Below are 17,308 nucleotides of genomic sequence, written 5' to 3'. Positions count from 1 at the left end.
TATGGACAGTGGGCAGAGCTGGCAGGGGAGTAGGTGAACCCTTAAAAGAGAAACAATTTCAGTTTGGAAATCTGTAAACTTGGTCAACGAATGCGGATACGATTAGCTGGGCTGGGGTGTAGCGGTGGCACTGGTAAGTGCAATGCGCAGCAAAAAACCCAGCGACTGGAGTTGGATTCCCAGCCGCAGCTAACATCAGTGGTGAATGATATCTTTCGCGGTCCTGGGCTTCCTCTCGGCTGACTCGGGCTTCAAATGAGCACCCGCTGCGGTGTCTAAACACAAAATACCCTCTTGTGCGCACCGCTCCGGCCTTCATAGGTGCTCCCCTATCAGCACTTGCCCCAACGGTCAACAGAGGGATACCTGTGATGCAATTTAAGCGTCGTGATCTTTGCCTTTTTTGTTTTGCTTCGCGTGCGACGTGCAGGAATAATCGAGAGCTCGGCGGCAGACCGGAGGCAGGTTGTGGCCGTGACCGGGGATGGCACCAATGACGGGCCGGCGCTCAAGAAGGCCGACATCGGCTTTGCCATGGTGTTTTTGCCATTTCTCTATCGCGTCTCCACACAGCCACACCTCGACACTTCGCAGACATAAAACGGCGTGATGGTGAAAGCGGGAATGGGTTGGGGGGGGTTGGGGGGGGGGGGGTGGCAGGAGGCGGCAGGAGGCGGGGTGGGGGGTATCGGGCAGAGGGAAACACTGCGAGCGAGGAGGGAGAGCATCGCCACACCACAGCATGGGACAGAGCAACTGGGACCCAGCACCCAGGATGAGAATGACAACAATGAGCCCCCGGAGGGGCAGCCAGGGCAGTGTGTAACCCCTCGGGCCATGTGTGCTCATGCAAGTTTGGCACTCGCGTCCAGCAGCAGTGACGATTATCTGAACCGGTCCTGGGCCTCCCCTAGGTCTACTCAGCCTCAAAGGAGTATGTAGTGCAGCGTGCAAAATCATTGGCGCTGCGGAGACAAAGGTGGTCGGGTGTATTGCCGGCCATCCACCACCTCGTGTACCGTTCCGGACATCGTAGGTGCTCGCTTATCGCACTTGCCCTGAGCACGCCTGTTAAGGCTACACGGGGGATCTTTGTCTTTGTCCTCGTGTGTGCACCCAGGGCCTCGCGGGCACCGACGTGGCCAAGGAGGCGTCGGACATCATCCTGACGGACGACAACTTCAGCTCCATCGTGAAGGCGGTGATGTGGGGGCGCAACGTCTACGACAGCATTGCCAAGTTCCTGCAGTTCCAGCTCACGGTCAACGTGTCGGCCGTCATCGTGGCCTTCACGGGGGCCAGCATCACGCAGGTTCCCCCCCCCCCCCACCTGCCGTGCCCCCCCCCCCCGTGCACCGCGTTTGTCTCGTCACGTGAGACACAATGACCTCACCCACATGACACCGATGTCGCATCCGTGTGTTCACGGTGAGCTAACGCACCCGGCATGGGTGGTGTCCTAAGGGTAAATGTACAATGTGGGTTTCTATAGCGTTTAAATGTGACCTCCCCACAAGCAGAGTTCACTGCTCCATCTCCACACTAGTGACGTGGATTGCCCGATATCGCAGGACCGTGAGAGAACGACGATGGATTGGGGAGTCATTCATCCAGCAGTGCATCAGCCTTTCTGATGATGATAAAATGTGAATATCTGAATTAATTGACTGTCTGTGACCTACCTCTATTCAATAGAGGCAGAGGACAAAGGACGGTCTTGATCCTGATTTTGAACATTGGTAGGGCGTTTACAGCACGAATGGCAGGTGGGAGAGAGCAGCAGAAGAGAATGAGAGACCTCCCACTGAGTGATGCCGCAGCAAAGAAAGGTTACTGGAGGGCAGTGGGGAGAGATTACAGGTGGGAGGGTGCACAAAGCGGAGTATAATGAGCTAAGAAGGGAGAGGTAGGAGAGCGCGTGGAAGGGAGTAGAGTCAGCCGAGAGGTTGGAGAGGTAGGAGGAGCCCGTGGCAGGAAATCGAGCAAGACATCGCATCATCCTTGGCTCCAGCGTGTCGCCGGGTGGGTCGATGCGTGCAGGACTCCCCGCTCAAGGCCGTGCAGATGCTCTGGGTGAACCTCATCATGGACTCGTTTGCGTCGCTGGCGCTCGCCACGGAGCCGCCCACCCCGGCGCTGCTGCAGCGCCGGCCGTACGGGCGCGACCGCCCGCTCGTGTCGCGCACCATGGCCAAGTTCATCCTGGGCCACGCCGTCTACCAGCTCGCCGTCACCTTCACCATCCTCTTTGCCGGTGGGGGCGCCAACGCCGGCTCTCCCTTTTTTTATTCCGCGCCTGTCCGATGCCAACGCCGCACAGCTCCAGTTTTTATCAGCCGCAGCTCCGTGCGGTTCATAGAGCGCGCGATGACCACGTGGGTATTTGTAATTCTCATGAGCAAGGGGCTGTGACCTCAGAATCGCAATATTTACTTCTACGTGAGGAATCCGATGAGCTATAATGCTCTTTTTCAAAGATATCCTGAAGGGTTGGTCAGAACGTTACAACAACAAACAATCCAATACGTGATGGAAGTGCAAAGTATAGGAAAGTAGAGAATCACCTTTAAAGAAGTATACAAATAAAACTAAGCTTTTTTTTATCGAACCAGGTGAAGCCCACCGCACGTTTAGCTTCTTTTTCAGAAGCGACCTGCCCACAAAGTGTAGCCTAACTAAGTGGCTTATCATAATGTGTAAATTTATAGCAGCCAAATTTTTAATGCAGCGTGTTTTTTTGCGCATTACTTGGTGTGACATGGTGGGTTGACACGCGCTGCCCCCCCCTACTGTGTGGACCAGTGTCACTTTTTAAAGGGCTCTCGGATTCAGCTCTGTGGATATCGCAGGCCTGCAAGAGATGACAATGGATTTCTCGGCTCCTAGCATGACACCAAATATGACTCTCGGAGTAAAAAGGCAAAGGAGTATTTGTTTAAGAATGTGTCTGTTTATCTCATGTCTGCCGATCTCATGTCTGCCCCCTCCCATCTGTCCAATCGTTTGTCTGTCTGTTGATCCGTTTTAACCGTCCGTCCGTCTGTTTTATCCCGCCTGTCCCCCTGCAGGCGACCTCCTGTTCGACATCGACAGCGGACGCAGCGCGCTGCTGCACTCGGCCCCCACGCAGCACTACACCATCTTGTTCAACGCGTTCGTCATGATGCAGATCTTCAACGAGATCAACGCGCGCAAGGTGCACGGCGAGAGGAACGTGTTCGCGGGGATCCACCGCAACCCCGCCTTCATCGTCATCGTCGTCGGCACTGCCGCCACACAGGTGCCTCGTCGCTGTCGCTCGCCTCGTCACTGGCCAGTCCATCGCTGTAGTCTGCGGCTGCCCAGTTTGATCCGACCCCCCCCCCCCACCCCCACCCCAATAGGTCATCGTCATAAATTGTGATTTTTATATCGCGTTTCCAATGCAGTGCTCTTCCTCAAGGTACCGGTCCGCGGCCCGGGGGTTGGAGACCCCTGCTATATAGGACCCACCATTGTGACCTCGACTTAAACTACAATCTCACGTCACTTAATGCTGAAAAAATTGGCAGGAATTTATAGACTTTGGCGATTTTTTGTTATACACTTTTAACTATTTGTATTTGTTTATTTCTAGTGACTTTCTCACCTTTCCTATACTTTGCACTCCTATCGGTTTTTGTTTTGTTGTTGTAGCTTTCTGACCTGCCCCTACTTGGACTTCTGTGAAAAAAAAGCTTCATAGCTCATAGGATTCCTCCCGGTATAAATAAAGATTCTGATTCTGTCTGTAGTTTGGGTGTTGTGCTGGTCACCCACCCACCTCGTGTGCAGTGCCGGCCCTCATAGGTGCTGCTACTCGTCAACAGCACTTGACCCTACATCCTGTGTGGGCTACACGGGGGATCTTTGTCTGTCTATGCATGAGGAGCTGTTGGCGCACTGCGCTACAAATCCAGTGACCTGAGGTTTGATTCCAGATCGCGGCCAACGTCGTTGATACATATTGGAATGGATTACGGGCCTCCCCGCGGTCGAATCTGTCTTAAATGAATATCTGGTGCGGCTGCGGTCTGTAAACAAAATAAATATCTTTACTGAAGGAATCCAATGAGCTATAAATCTCCTTCACAGATTTCCAGTAGGGGCATGGGGTCAGAACGTTACAACATCAAACGATACAAAAAACACGATAGTAGTGTAACTTATAGAAAATGTGAGCAAAGAACAAAAAAAATTACACATAAAACTAAACTCTTTTTTTATTTTACCAGGTAAAGCCCGCTGAGCTTATTGGCTTCTTTTTCAGAAGCTACCTGGCCACAAATGATCACTCGATGAAGTGGCATGACATCACCACTGGGTAGGCAAAGGCGGCCAAGTGTGGCGTTGGCCACCCACCTCCCTCGTGTGCTGTGCCGGCCTTGAATGCGTGCCTCACTCGCAGCACTTGCCCCAACAGTCGCCTTTTACAGGCTACACAGAGGCGGGTCTCTTATCTTTGTTGTTGTTGTGCCGGTGTGCGCGCGTGGCAGGTGATTATCGTGCATTTCGGAGGTCAGCCGTTCAGCTGCACTCCGCTCACCATAGAGCAGTGGCTGTGGTGCGTCTTCCTGGGGCTCGGGGAGCTGCTGTGGGGGCAGGTGAGGTGCGTGCGAGTGCCCCCAGGGCTGCCGTGGGGGCAGGTGAAACATGCGTGTGCGCCCCCAAGGCAGGTACGTGGCCGCGTTCGATAGCGAGCGTAATGTCCGCCGCAGGGACCCCATGTCCACACTCGTGCAAACAGAAGTACCAAAAAAGTGTTAACTCTGCTAGGTCAACATTTTAGTTTGTCGCGTTGATTTAAGTGGTGGTGGAGTGGTTGGCGCACTGCGCCGATGACATTTGACACGGAATTTGGGTTTTTGGCTACGGCTAACGTTAGTAGCGAGTGGCGATTTATGAACAGCTTCTGGGCCTCTCGCGGAGAGAACAGACCCTTAGGCTGGCATAAATGCATTTCATGTATTTACTAACGCAGATACCCACGGACTTGCCTGAGGGCTCGAGACTTGCACAGACACCCATGGATGTACACAGAAAACCATTAACTCCCATCGACTTTTAGTTATCCTTCCCCGCACCCTCGATGAGCACGTTTGGCTGTGTACAGTGCAGAAAGTTCTACGTACGTACCATGCAGACTCGCAGACGGCGACCCACGAGCGTATTTCCCACCTGCGCGTGCTCGTCGCCAACAGCTGATCGCGAGCTTCAACGTAAACCGCTTCTGCCGCAAGAAGCGCATCGCCGGTGGGGACGAGAAGCACGGTGAGCTTGGGCCGCTGGACGGCGCCGACTCCTCCGATTTGGAGGACTCCGACGCCGGGGAAGGGAGCTCCGAGTCGTCGGAGGGGTACGACGGCGCTGGGGAAGCGCCTGAGCTGCGCGCGGCACAGCTGCTCTGGATCCGCGGCTTCAACCGCATTCAGACGCAGGTGACGACACCGACTCGCACGCCACCCCTCCCAAGCACCCCCCCCCCCCCCCCCACCACCACGCTCCGTCTTCGCCTGTGCCCCTCCGGCAACGCGGTGTCGTGACGGATACTGCAAGATCCGTACCGTGTCCGTGCAGTGCTCGCCGAGCTGCATTGGCTTCTGTTTGGCGAACAAATACATCTTGAGGTCGCACTCATTCCGCACAAAATGCTTGCCACAAATGAACCATAATACCTTGCTGATCTCGTCGGAGCATGAACCATCATCACGCGAACTCCGGTGGCCATCCTCGCCGCAGCAGCAGCGGCTTTTGATGAGCCATTGAACAAAGACGATCAATGCATCACGCGTTTTCAGATGTGCTTCTGCAGGCATCTCGAACACTCTTCCTTCCAATATTAGGAAGCCACTGGAGCTATGCACTTTTAAATCTAGAATGAAAAGTAATTTCTTTAGAACTGCTTTTCATGTTTAGTTTGTCTGACCCCACACCTCCGATTTTAGCACGGTTGACTATGTACGGTGCGAAATAATTTAGACGTACATACAACACGCGGAAGCTGTAGCGTGCACTGGAGTGAGTTGGGAAACTACTTGTGGACCAAGATGTCGGTGTGGACCAAGAAATGGGTCGAAGAAGGGATCTGCGAGGCAGCTCTGTGAAATTCGCTTCCGCGGGGACGTTCCCTGAACACGAAAGGTTGCAACTGCTGCGCGAGAGATCCGCTTGGAGTCTTCATGACGCCTAGAGAGCACAATCGGAATAAAAAATAAAACCAAGTGGGAAAAGGATGACAACATTGAAAATAAGGCAGAGTGCTGGCTTTGAGATGCTCAGGTGGCTCTGGGCCTTGGTGAGGTTCTTTTGTAACAAGACGGCGTGCCCTCTATACTGGAGGTGTGTAACCCGCGTTTTTGTATGTATGTTGAATTTCTTTCACACCGTCCATAGCCAAACGTGCTAAATGGAAGTGCAGGGGGAAGGACAACAAACTAAACACACAAAAGCAGTTTTAACGGAATTAGTTTTCCCAATCTACAATACATCAGCCCGTTGTGAGCTTTTTTTTTATTAAGAGGCAGTGGTAACGGTGAGCGTGCCAAATGATTACTTTGAACTCGTCGGCGAGCTTCAGCCAACAATGAGGATGAAGGTTTGGGGGGGGGGGGGGCCCACTCTTGAAAGCTGCGATCCAAAGGTCGCCGGTGCAATGTCTCTTCTCTCGGCGGCGCAGTAGTTGAAACAATGAAGCAAGTTTCGTCAAGTCCTCCCACTCCCCCTGCCAATCTATACCCCCACAGCTGTGTGAATGTGTTCATCACGGTGAGTCGAACGGCAAGGTCCTCGTGCGATCCGGTTCAAGTGTGGTGCGAGAGCGAGTAATTGCGGAGCCGCACTTTGACATTTTTGACCGAGTCGCACCCGCCCCTGACACGCACCGCAGTTTTAACCGTGATCATTCGCGCACCCACCAACGCGGGTTGGTGTCTCGGCACCCACGTGGCTACAATCGACCCGGTCGCCTTACTAAAGCGGCGCGTGCGTTTCTCCCCCCCCCTCCCACCCGCCACCCCCAGCTGCGGGTCGTGAGCGCGTTCCGCACCTACGGCCACGACCTCTCGCTGCCCTCGTCCAGCGACGAAGAGGACGACGACGACGACAATGACACGAAGATGGACGATGTGGCCAGCGACAACGACGCCAATAAAAAATACGCGAGGCTCGACGAGGCGCGGTCCGCAAAGCGGCAGTGCGCGCCGGCATCGCCGTCGTCACTGCCGTCGTCGCCAAACGAGGATGCGGCGCGCGGCGAAACGGTGCGGGAGGTGCGCGTGGTGCCGGTGGGTGTCACCGTCGCCGACAACGGCACCAGCTTCCAGACGGCGGTGTGAGAGGGAGATGGAGGGGGCAGGGATGGCGGCGGCTGTGGCATCGTCGGCCTGCGGGCGGAGATGCACGCACGGGCGGACGGGCGGGCGGGCGGGCAGCACGCACGCACGCACTTCGCTTGCTCCTCGCAAAAACAAGGGTGACGTGTATTATTTTCGGGCTGCGGCAGAAAATGTTGTATCGCGAGCAACCGTTTAAGGCTGGAACGGTGTGGCCGGCACCGTTCTCCAGCCGCCTTTTTTCTCCGCAGTGCTCCCGTTTCCACATAGCACCAGGTACCTAATGGGGAGGGGGGATGCCCATGACACGCGTCGCTGATGTTACCCATGAGCGAGAAGCGAACTTGGGTCACTGGGTTTGTAGCACAGTGCACGAACTACCGCGGCTCCACTCCATTACACTTGAGGCTTATGCATACACAAACACACGCGCGGGCATGCGCGAGTACGTAGTTCGCTGCCCAGCATGGGAACTTTCATTCTTTTCAGATTTCCAGGCGCACGTTCAATTTGTAGGCGAGCGCCACGCCACTCCAGGCGAAAACCGAACGGAAAACCTTCGCAGGAGCTCTGTATTAATTTCCCCCTCATTAGGTTCGTCACCGTCATCCCCCTCTCCTCTGCCTCTCGGTGTGGCTTGGCGGGCATCTGACTTGTCCAAAAAAAAAAAAACCCGGCACGGATCCCAACGTGGGGCGGTAGTCCAGAGCGCGGCGCCAGCCCCCGATTTCTATCTTGGCTGACCCGCAAGCGGACTGGCGACTTGTGCGACCGCGCCTGGTGGCCATCTCCAAGAGACGCAGTGGACAGCGGAGCAGGCCTCGGAAAGTCCGCACAAAGCCCTGCGCAGGGAAACATTTTTTTGGGAATTATACGGAATGTTTTTGCCGTTCCGCGTGTGTGTTTACCGCTTGCGCATCTCGTTGGGCATGTCGCGATTCATTCTCTCACTCCTCTCACTTCGCAAGTGATTCTGTGGGTTGTCAAAATCCGCGGTGAGGATTCGGCTTAAGAATAGTTTTTTTGCCTTTGTTTTTTTTATTGTTTCTCAATTTTGTTTCCATCTTCTCGCTTGTACACATTCGTTCACTCCAGTAGCTGAGATATAAAATTAGCGTATTGTTGAGTGTACCTTTTTTTGTATACATTATACATAATTCCTGTACACGAGGTTACGTGTGTTTATCAAGACAAGCTATTTATTAATGAATCCGTCTGTCGCCAACCGAATTGTTGGATGCGATTCGCTCAAACGTGATTTATTTTTGGTCCCGTTTTGACAACTCTCTTGCGTTATTTCAAATGTTTTTCCATCTCGTTGTAGACTTGCATTCACTCCATGCAATTTGCAAGTCGTTTGCAAGATAATTTGCGCAAGATGTAAGTAACCGATTGCTCGTGCGCACGTGAGATCCGGTGCGATTTATCACGATAAGATTCTGTTTTAATCCATGCAACCGCCTGTTGCGATTTCACGTTGACACAATTCTGGGTCCCAGCAATTCGATTCAAGAATCTGATATTTCCTCTTTTCACCACCTCGGTTGTATGATTTAAAAATAATATCTCTCGTGCTGCAAATTGTCGTCAGTCCTGAGCGCAAGGATCGATTTTGTAACATTTGAAGCCGTACGGCCGTCGCGTTCTATTGAACGATCCAAGTGCTTTCATTGAGCGATTACAACAATCGCAGCCACTCCTTCTCCCATGCGCACTGAAACGTACAGAACACGGGTTGGCTCTAAACGATCACCTGCAGCGAGGTGATTTAGTAGTGAACGTGTTTTTGTAGATTCAGTCATAGACTGAAAGAAAATTTTGTTTGTAACCTTCGAGTCAAAGTAAACCGGCACTAAAATGTGCTGAACGTTTCGTATATCATTCCAAAGCCGTCCCATAAATCACAGCTACCCACCGCAGTGGTGGAATTGCACAAATTAACGTGTTTATCCTTGTGGCGTTCGCTGTTGAGTGATCGGACTTGATGCCGTGTTGCCGAGTGGATGACATCCGAAGTAAGCCCGTCGCAATTTTTTATGTTCATATGTTTTATTTTATAACGTTCAGTTTGTAATGGGGTTCCCCCCCCTACGTGGGATGTTCCCATCGAGTTAACAGGAGCTGCAGATGCTTGCTGTTGTGTGCCTTGGCTGCTTTTGGTTGTCTCGCAGAAATTAAACGGCGGAGATGTATGCGTCAGTGTCGGGGCTTGAGTGCGAGGGGCGGTCCTCTGGATCTGAAAGGTGGCCAGCGGGATGGCGGGTACGGCGATGGATTCTGAAATCCATCGCTGTGGATCTTTTGAGTGTTGCTGCCTCGTGTGTATGGGGTGGGTTTTCTCCAGGTTCTCCGGGTTTCTACCGCGAAATAACGTCTCGCCAGCGTGGCGACTTTGAACAAGCGTTAACCACCTCGCCTGGTATCCAGGAAGGCTTGAGTTGGAACCCGATCTTGACGCATGCTGTATAAACTTGATTTGAAGCTTTCGTGACTGCAGTAATTACTCTTTTGTTGTTTCGGTGAAGTCACGTAGAAAGAAAATTAATTAAATAGAATACGACGTTTCGATTGCAACACAAGCAGTCGTCATCGGGTAGAAATAAATTTTGAGAGACAAAACACAGACACGGACATCTCTCCCCGTGGTCACGAGGATTTTTCTCCGGGTCCTCTGGTTTTTCGCACCACACAATAGCAACACGCGTTTCGAGTATTTGGCTGCTATAAATGTCCACATAAGCTACTTGGTTGGGCTATCATGTGGCCAGGTCGCTTCTGAAAATAGCGATACTGTATATAGCGCGTTGGTCCTTCCCTGGTAAAGTACAAAAAAAATAGTTAATAGTTTAAATAGTTAAATGGCATTGGCCAAACATCCCAATGCAATGGGGCCCTCCTAAAACAAGGTTCTCGTGACCCGATGAGGCTTCCCTGGATGAATAATGACAAAACTCACCTGGAATGTGCCAGTTCTCGGAAGCTAAGCAGGGCTTTTGGACCTGGTTGGTGCTTGTGAATAGGTGACCCAGGCCTGCGTCCTGCGTGGCAGGTGATGGTGGCTGCGGAACTTCGTGGCGGACAGCAGAGAGCAGTGTAGCACAACCCAAAGCTGCGCTGTGCGTTCCGTGCCCCCACGTCTACGCTCGCACGCCTTCACGGCAACGCGCACTGACCAGCGCGGTGAAGTATGGTCAAAAAAACTCTAAACAAACCCGCACGGTTGTAGAGGCGGAGGAAGGCACTCATCCAGCAATGGGTCTACAATGGCCTCGGCATGTACAATGTACTGTATTAAAACACAAGCAGTTAAAACCGTCCAAGGCTTGTTTATATTATGACCGAATAATGCAAGCAGTACATCCATACGAACGTCAGAGGGCACGTGTGGCCAATTTAATTAACTGATGGAATATTGTCCACTGGGTTTTTCCTGTCCAATAACGGGGGCACACCTTTCCATGGAGGTGCAACAGCCACAGGAATGACTGGCGATTTCCACAATGAGGGTGACCACAATGGGGATGATACTAAACTATTAAATCCACATTTACCAAACCTCAGCCATGATCAATCTCACTGCCTCTACAAGCCGATCTCGTGATGTTTTAATAATAATGTGGTAGTCGTTTTAGGAAATGGGAAAAGTATATTTTTATATACCTGAATATACAAAATACATACATCAATCTGTTCCCCGAATACAGGATAATCAGGCGAATAATTGGCAGCAACATTCGTGAAATACTGTGTATATAATACAGTACTCTAACGCCACGTTTACCAAATATGGCAATGGGTGTTATGATTATCGGGGTGGAGTGATTCGTGCACTGCGCTATAAGCACAGTGACCTGGGTTCGGTTCGGGGTCACGGCTAACATCAGTGGCGAGGGATATTTGCGGGAATCGGTCCTGGGCCTCCCTCCCCTTCAACCCACACTGACGATCGTGAAGTCTGGTCAAACAACACCCGTGATAAATGGGTGGTGAAGCCTTCACCCAGAAGTCGATTGAACAAGGGCAAGATGATTTTTTTAGTGTTCAGTTTAATTATGGTTATAATTACTTTCCTGTTGTTTATGCCATTTATCCACTCAGGCCTCTGAGTCTCAATGCCTTTAGAGGAGGGTCCTGCTACATTCCGTGCGGGATAATTGGCATCGATTCCCATGTTAATAACGGGTGTTTTGTCTTCCGTGTGGGAGAGAAACCGGAGTAGCCCAGAGAAGGCCCAACAATCATGCCTCTTCGTTGGCAGGGCATTGTATGAATTGTGACGTAGAAAAAAAAAGCTCCAGCGGCCTTTGTGCAATATGCAAAAAAAACATTGTCAGTTCCTGAAGAATTCGCAGTTCGGTTCTCTCGTCTTGGGTCACGATCTAATGGCAGGACCGGCGAGACGGAGACAAAATGTAGACCAGTCTCGTCCTTTGCCAGTACTCCTCAGCACGGTTGGCTGTTGTCTCATTGCCGTCGGTCGGTCGCATTGGCTCAGGTTTATATTGATGGTGACCTACGACAAGATTACCACATTTGAATTATTCATGAACTGTAGATGTTTGTTGTTGTTGCTGCATAATGCACAAAGGCTGCCGAGTGCCTTTTTACACACGTGGCTCACACGTCGTTTTGAAACTCGTGGTTTCCCGGCCCGCACTAACTTTCTGTTATAATGATGATGATGGGGATTGTCTCGTCATTTACACAGTTTGATTATTTCAATCATTGCGGTGGGCTGTGTTGTCGCATTCATTCCTCCTCAACCCCCGGGTCACAAAAATCGGAGGAGGTTCCAGCAGCGCATAACTCTCACGACGCACAAAGACAAAGATCCCCTGCATAGCCTGCAACAGACTGTTGGGGCAAGTGCCGTCGGTGAGCATCTATGAAGGCCGGCACGGCACACGAGCGGGTGGGTTGGCCAACACCGCGCCCGGCCGCCTTTGTCTCCCTCGTGGCGATATTTAAACACCGCACCAGGTACTCATTTGATGCCGAGTAGACTTAGTGGAGCCCCAGGACCGGTTCAGATAATCGTCACCGGTGTTGGCCGTGAGCGGGAATCGAACTCGGTTCGCCGGGTTCGTAGCGCGCTAGCCACTGCACCACCGCTCCCCACTCAGCACACCACCACCACGACGGGGGGCGGGATGGTTGTTGAGTGGCGGCGGCGGAGTGGGATGGGCTTGGGCATGGGCGGATCGGGTGCGATGATGAGAGCGAGAGAGAGAGGTGAGAGCCGAAGTCGAGTTGGAAGGGGGAATCTGAAAGTCGTGGGTTTCATGTGTAAGGGGTTTTGTGAGAGAGTGTCTCACAATTACCCCCTTCCCTAACTACCCTAACCCACCAGACCACACCACGATTCCCCAAATTCTCAAACCAGTTCCCCCCCCACCCACCACCTAAGCCGCGTGAGCGTCCCTGGATGGTTACCAATTAAGCGGTGGTCACTTTGAGAGCGTCGTGAGCGGGAAGTGAAGACAAGCTCCCCGACCTTACTACCCCTACACCCGGTGAGTAGGAGATGTTTGCTGTGCGTGGCGAGTACGCGCATGGGGTGCAGTGTTTGTAGTGTGGGTGCGTGTACCGAGCTTATTGCGATGTGTATGTGTGTAGTTTGGTGAGCGTGTTTATATAATGTGTGTGTGTCTGTGTGTTTGTAGTGGGGAGCGGTAGTGTAGCGGTTAGCGCGCTGCGCTGCGAACCCGGCCACCCGAGTTCGATTCCCTCTCACGGCCAGCACCACTGACGATTATTTGAACCGATCTTGGACATCCCCTAGGTCGACTCGGCCTCAAATGAGTACCCGGTGCGGTGTGTAGTAAATATTGCCACTGGGGAGACAAAGGCGGTCGGGCATGGTCCTGGCCACCCATCCCCTCGTGTACCATTCCGATCATCATAGGTGCTCGCTAACAGCACTTGCCCCAACAGTCTGTTTTCGTGTGTGTCTGTGCGTATGTTGGTGTGCGTGCAGTGTGTGTGTAGGGGTGTCTGAGTGTATGTGGAATGCGTCTGGGTTGGATGAGGTGTGTGTGTTGTGTGAATCGTATGACTGTGTGTACCCTGTCTCGCCTTCACAGTATTGTGTGTATATATTGTGTGTGGTATGTGTGTATACATCGGCCTATAGACACACTGTTTGCCTATAGGTATTGTGGGTTACATCATGCGTGGGCTCCGATCAATGACGATTATCAGTTATCTGAACCGATAAATAGAACATCAGCATTGGGAAGACAAAGGCGGCCGGGCGTCCACACACAAAAACCGGTTACCAGTTTGCCTCGTGGTGTAATGGTTTAGAGTACAGGACTTGCTTCCACCTCCCGTCACGGCAATTTGTAACGATGGGGGGGGAAGGGAAGAGTAGGCGGAATACACCCTTCTCCACACAGTGGCGTGAGCCGGACGATTTGCGAGACTGCCAATAAAAATTGATTTTGAAAACGGTAATCGATTATCGAAACGGCAATATACAGTATAACGAAAACTATTCGATTCTGAAAACGGGCAATCGATTATGAAATTGTTAATCGATTATGAAAACGATAGTCGGTTATGAAAACGGAAATACATTATGAAGACGGCAATCAATTATTAACAACGGTAATCGATTACGAAACCGCTTACCGGTTTTTGTGTAATGACCCATGCATGTCATGGTTACGTGTGTATCGGTAATAATGGTATAGGGCTGTATGTATATATACACACACGTGTATAGTAAGTAGTTCAGGTATGTGTATATAGGTAAGTGGGATAGGTGTGTATCTATAGTGCTATAGTGTATCGGTGTGTGTACATAGGTAAGTGGTATAGGTGTGTAGGGAATGTTGGTATAGGTTTGTATATAGGTGTGTATAGGTAATATTGGACTGGCATGGGTCTGTGCATATATAGGTAAAAGCCTGTATAGGTGTGTGTGTGTATAGGTGATAGTGGTCTAGGTGATAGTGGTATAGGTGTGTGTATATATGTGTGTGTGTAAGCGTGGTCTAGGTGTGTGTGTGTATATATAGGTACTAGTTGTCTAGGTGTGTGTGTATATGTGTGTGTGTGTAATAGTGGTATATGTGTGTGTGTATATATTTGTGTGTGTGTAATAGTGGTTTAGGTGTGTGTGTATATATAGGTACTAGTGGTCTAGGTGTGTGTATATGTGTGTGTGTAATAGTGGTATAGGTGTGTGTGTGTATATATATGTGTGTGTGTAATAGTGGTATAGGTGTCTGTGTGTATATAGGCACTAGTGGTCTAGGTGTGTGTATATGTGTGTGTGTAATAGTGGTATAGGCGTGTGTGTGTATATATTTGTGTGTGTGTAATAGTGGTTTAGGTGTGTGTGTATATATAGGTACTAGTGGTCTAGATGTGTGTGTGTGTATATATAGGAACTAGTGGTCTAGGTGTGTGTGTAAGTGGACTAGGTGTGTGCGAATGGTATTTGCTCCGGGCAGGTAAGCGCTGTTTGCGGTGTCATTGAGCAGCGGTTTGAGTTTTCCATCATCATCATCAGCTCAGGCTGCTGCTGCTGCTGCAGAGTGAAGGGCTAGGGAGGGGAAGGGCTAGGGTGGGATGAAGGAAGGGAAGGGGGTCACGGAGCAGTGGTGGTTAATTAACACACAACTGCAGACAGTGAGTGTTGTGGCCTGAACCTGAGTGAGTATGTGTGTGTGTGAGTGTAGCTTTAAGTGTGCTGCTGGCCACCCACCCACTCACTCCCTCGTGCGCTATGCTGGCCTTCATAGATGCTCGCTGACAACAACATGGCCCAATAGTCTGTTGATACTATACTGGGGATCTTTGTCTTATTGTATAGTCTTTGTGTGTGTGTATGTACGTGTGTGTGTATATATGTGTGTGTATGTGTGTGTGGGGAGCGGTAGTGTCGCGGTTAGCGCTACGCTGCGCTATGAACCTGGCGACCCGGGTTCGATTCCCGCTCACGGCCAACACCAGTGACGATTATCTGAACCGGTCCCCGGCCTCCCCTAGGTCGACTCAGCCTCAAATGAGTACCTGGTGCGGTGTGTAGTAAACATCGCGACTAGGGAGACAAAGGCGGTCGGGCGTGGTGCTGGCCACCCACCCCCTCGTGTACTGTTCCGCCTTCATAGGTGCTCGCTAGCAGCACTTGCCCCTACAGTCTGTTAAGGCTATACGGGGGATCTTTGTTTTTTTATATCTTTGTATGTATCTTTAGGGTGCGGTAGTGTCGTGGTTAGCGCTACGCTGCGCTGTAACTCCATCCACCGGAGTTCGATGATCCCAATCGGTCCAGGGCCCTGCCCTAGGTCGACTCAGCCCCAAAATGGGTATCCTGGCTACGAGGTGTAAGCATCGCCACTTTAGGGAGACAAAGGCGGCCGGGCGTGGTGCTGCTAGCCACCCTAGCCCCCCTTGCTCCCTCGTGCGCCGTGCCGGCCTTCAAAGGTGCTCGCTAACAGCGCTTATACCCCAACAATCTGTTCACAGACTATACGGGGTGGATCTTTGTCTCTGTGTGTCCGTGTGTGTGTCTGTGTAGATTTGCAACTGCGTCTTCGTATGTGTCGGTGTGTGTGTGTCTGCGTGTCTTGAGTGTACCTGACTACACGTCGCGTTAGCCACCCCCCAAACACAGCCGCTCCCTTCACGCTTTGTATCTCGGTCAGCATCTTTATTTGTTTATATAACGTACAGTAAGGGATCACAGTCTGCCTATTTTTTTAGTGGGCGGCTGTCAGGAACCCCCCCCCCCCGCCCGCCAACTCGCTCACCTGTACCCACCCCGCTCACCTGTACCCACCCCTCTCACCTGTACTGGCTTCGCTCACCTACACTGACCCCGCTCACCTGTACCCACCCCGCTCACCTGTACTGGCCCCTCTCACCTGCACTGACCCTGCTCACCTGTACTGGCCCCTCTCACCTGCACTGACCCCGCTCACCTGCACTGACCCTGCTCACCTGTACTGGCCCCTCTCACCTGCACTGGCCCCTCTCACCTGCACTGACCCTGCTCACCTGTACTGGCCTCTGCTCACCTGTACTGACCTCGCTCACCTACACTGACCCCGCTCACCTGTACCCACCCCTCTCACCTGTACTGACCCCCGCTCACCTACATTGACCCCGCTCACCTGTACTGGCTCCGCTCACCTGTACTGGCTCCGCTCACCTACACTGACCTCGCTCACCTGTACTGACCCCCGCTCACCTACACTGACTTCGCTCACCTGTACTGACCCCCGCTCACCTACACTGACCCCGCTCACCTGCACTGGCTCCGCTCACCTACACTGACCCCGCTCACCTGTACTGACCCCTGCTCACCTACACTGACCCCGCTCACCTGCACTGGCTCCGCTCACCTACACTGACCCCGCTCACCTGTACTGACCCCTGCTCACCTACACTGACCTCGCTCACCTGCACTGACCCCGCTCACCTGTACTGGCTTCGCTCACCTGTACTGGCCCCTCTCACCTGTACTGACCCTGCTCACCTGCACTGACCCTGCTCACCTGCACTGGCTCCTGCTCACCTGTACTGGCTTCGCTCACCTGTACTGGCCCCGCTCACCTGCACTGACCCTGCTCACCTGCACTGACCCTGCTCACATGTACTGGCTTCGCTCACCTGTACTGGCCCCGCTCACCTGCACTGACCCTGCTCACCTGCACTGACCCTGCTCACCTGTACTGGCTTCGCTCACCTGTACTGGCCCCTCTCACCTGTACTGACCCCGCTCACCTGTACTGGCCCCGCTCACCTGTACTGGCCCCTCTCACCTGTACTGACCCAATTCACCTACACTGACCCTGCTCACCTGTACTGACCTCGCTCACCTGTACTGGCCCCTCTCAGCTGTACTGGCCACTGCTCACCTGCACTGACCCCGCTCACCTGTCAGATTTTTGACATGTACAGACCTATCTCCTGTACAGCTACCCACATCACTCTTGCAAATGAGT

The 17,308-nt window shown here is 52.3% G+C and overlaps 2 protein-coding genes across 6 annotated transcripts in view; both read left to right on the top strand.

Moving 5' to 3' along the window:
* LOC116949301 (plasma membrane calcium-transporting ATPase 2-like) overlaps nt 1–9,835 on the top strand; it is a 34,682-nt gene extending 24,847 nt beyond the window's left edge. For all 4 annotated transcript variants that reach the window (XM_032966441.2, XM_032966440.2, XM_032966439.2 and 1 more), the window contains 7 exons: nt 431–537; nt 1,121–1,312; nt 2,041–2,254; nt 3,069–3,280; nt 4,515–4,622; nt 5,220–5,456; nt 7,038–9,835. In XM_032966441.2, the coding sequence (XP_032822332.2) occupies nt 431–537; nt 1,121–1,312; nt 2,041–2,254; nt 3,069–3,280; nt 4,515–4,622; nt 5,220–5,456; nt 7,038–7,352 (1,385 nt within the window). In that variant the 3' untranslated portion in view covers nt 7,353–9,835. The remainder of the gene's footprint in view (nt 1–430; nt 538–1,120; nt 1,313–2,040; nt 2,255–3,068; nt 3,281–4,514; nt 4,623–5,219; nt 5,457–7,037) is intronic.
* Nucleotides 9,836–12,526: 2,691 nt separating this feature from the next.
* Nucleotides 12,527–17,308, top strand: part of LOC116949303 (laminin subunit beta-2-like) — a 71,676-nt gene continuing 66,894 nt past the window's right edge. Inside the window, exon 1 of one of the 2 annotated variants that reach the window (XM_076072106.1) lies at nt 12,527–12,862. The gene's annotated coding sequence lies outside the window, so the exon portion shown is untranslated. The remainder of the gene's footprint in view (nt 12,863–17,308) is intronic. The other variant, XM_032966443.2, reaches the window with a different exon arrangement.

The sequence above is a fragment of the Petromyzon marinus genome, chromosome 36 (genome assembly GCF_048934315.1).
Source record: "Petromyzon marinus isolate PM22_M1 ecotype Great Lakes invasive population chromosome 36, UKy_Petmar_22M1.pri1.0, whole genome shotgun sequence".
Taxonomy (NCBI): Eukaryota; Metazoa; Chordata; class Hyperoartia; order Petromyzontiformes; family Petromyzontidae; genus Petromyzon; species Petromyzon marinus.
The sequence above is the reverse complement of the archived record's forward strand: the minus strand, read 5'-3'. Positions and strand labels throughout refer to the sequence as shown.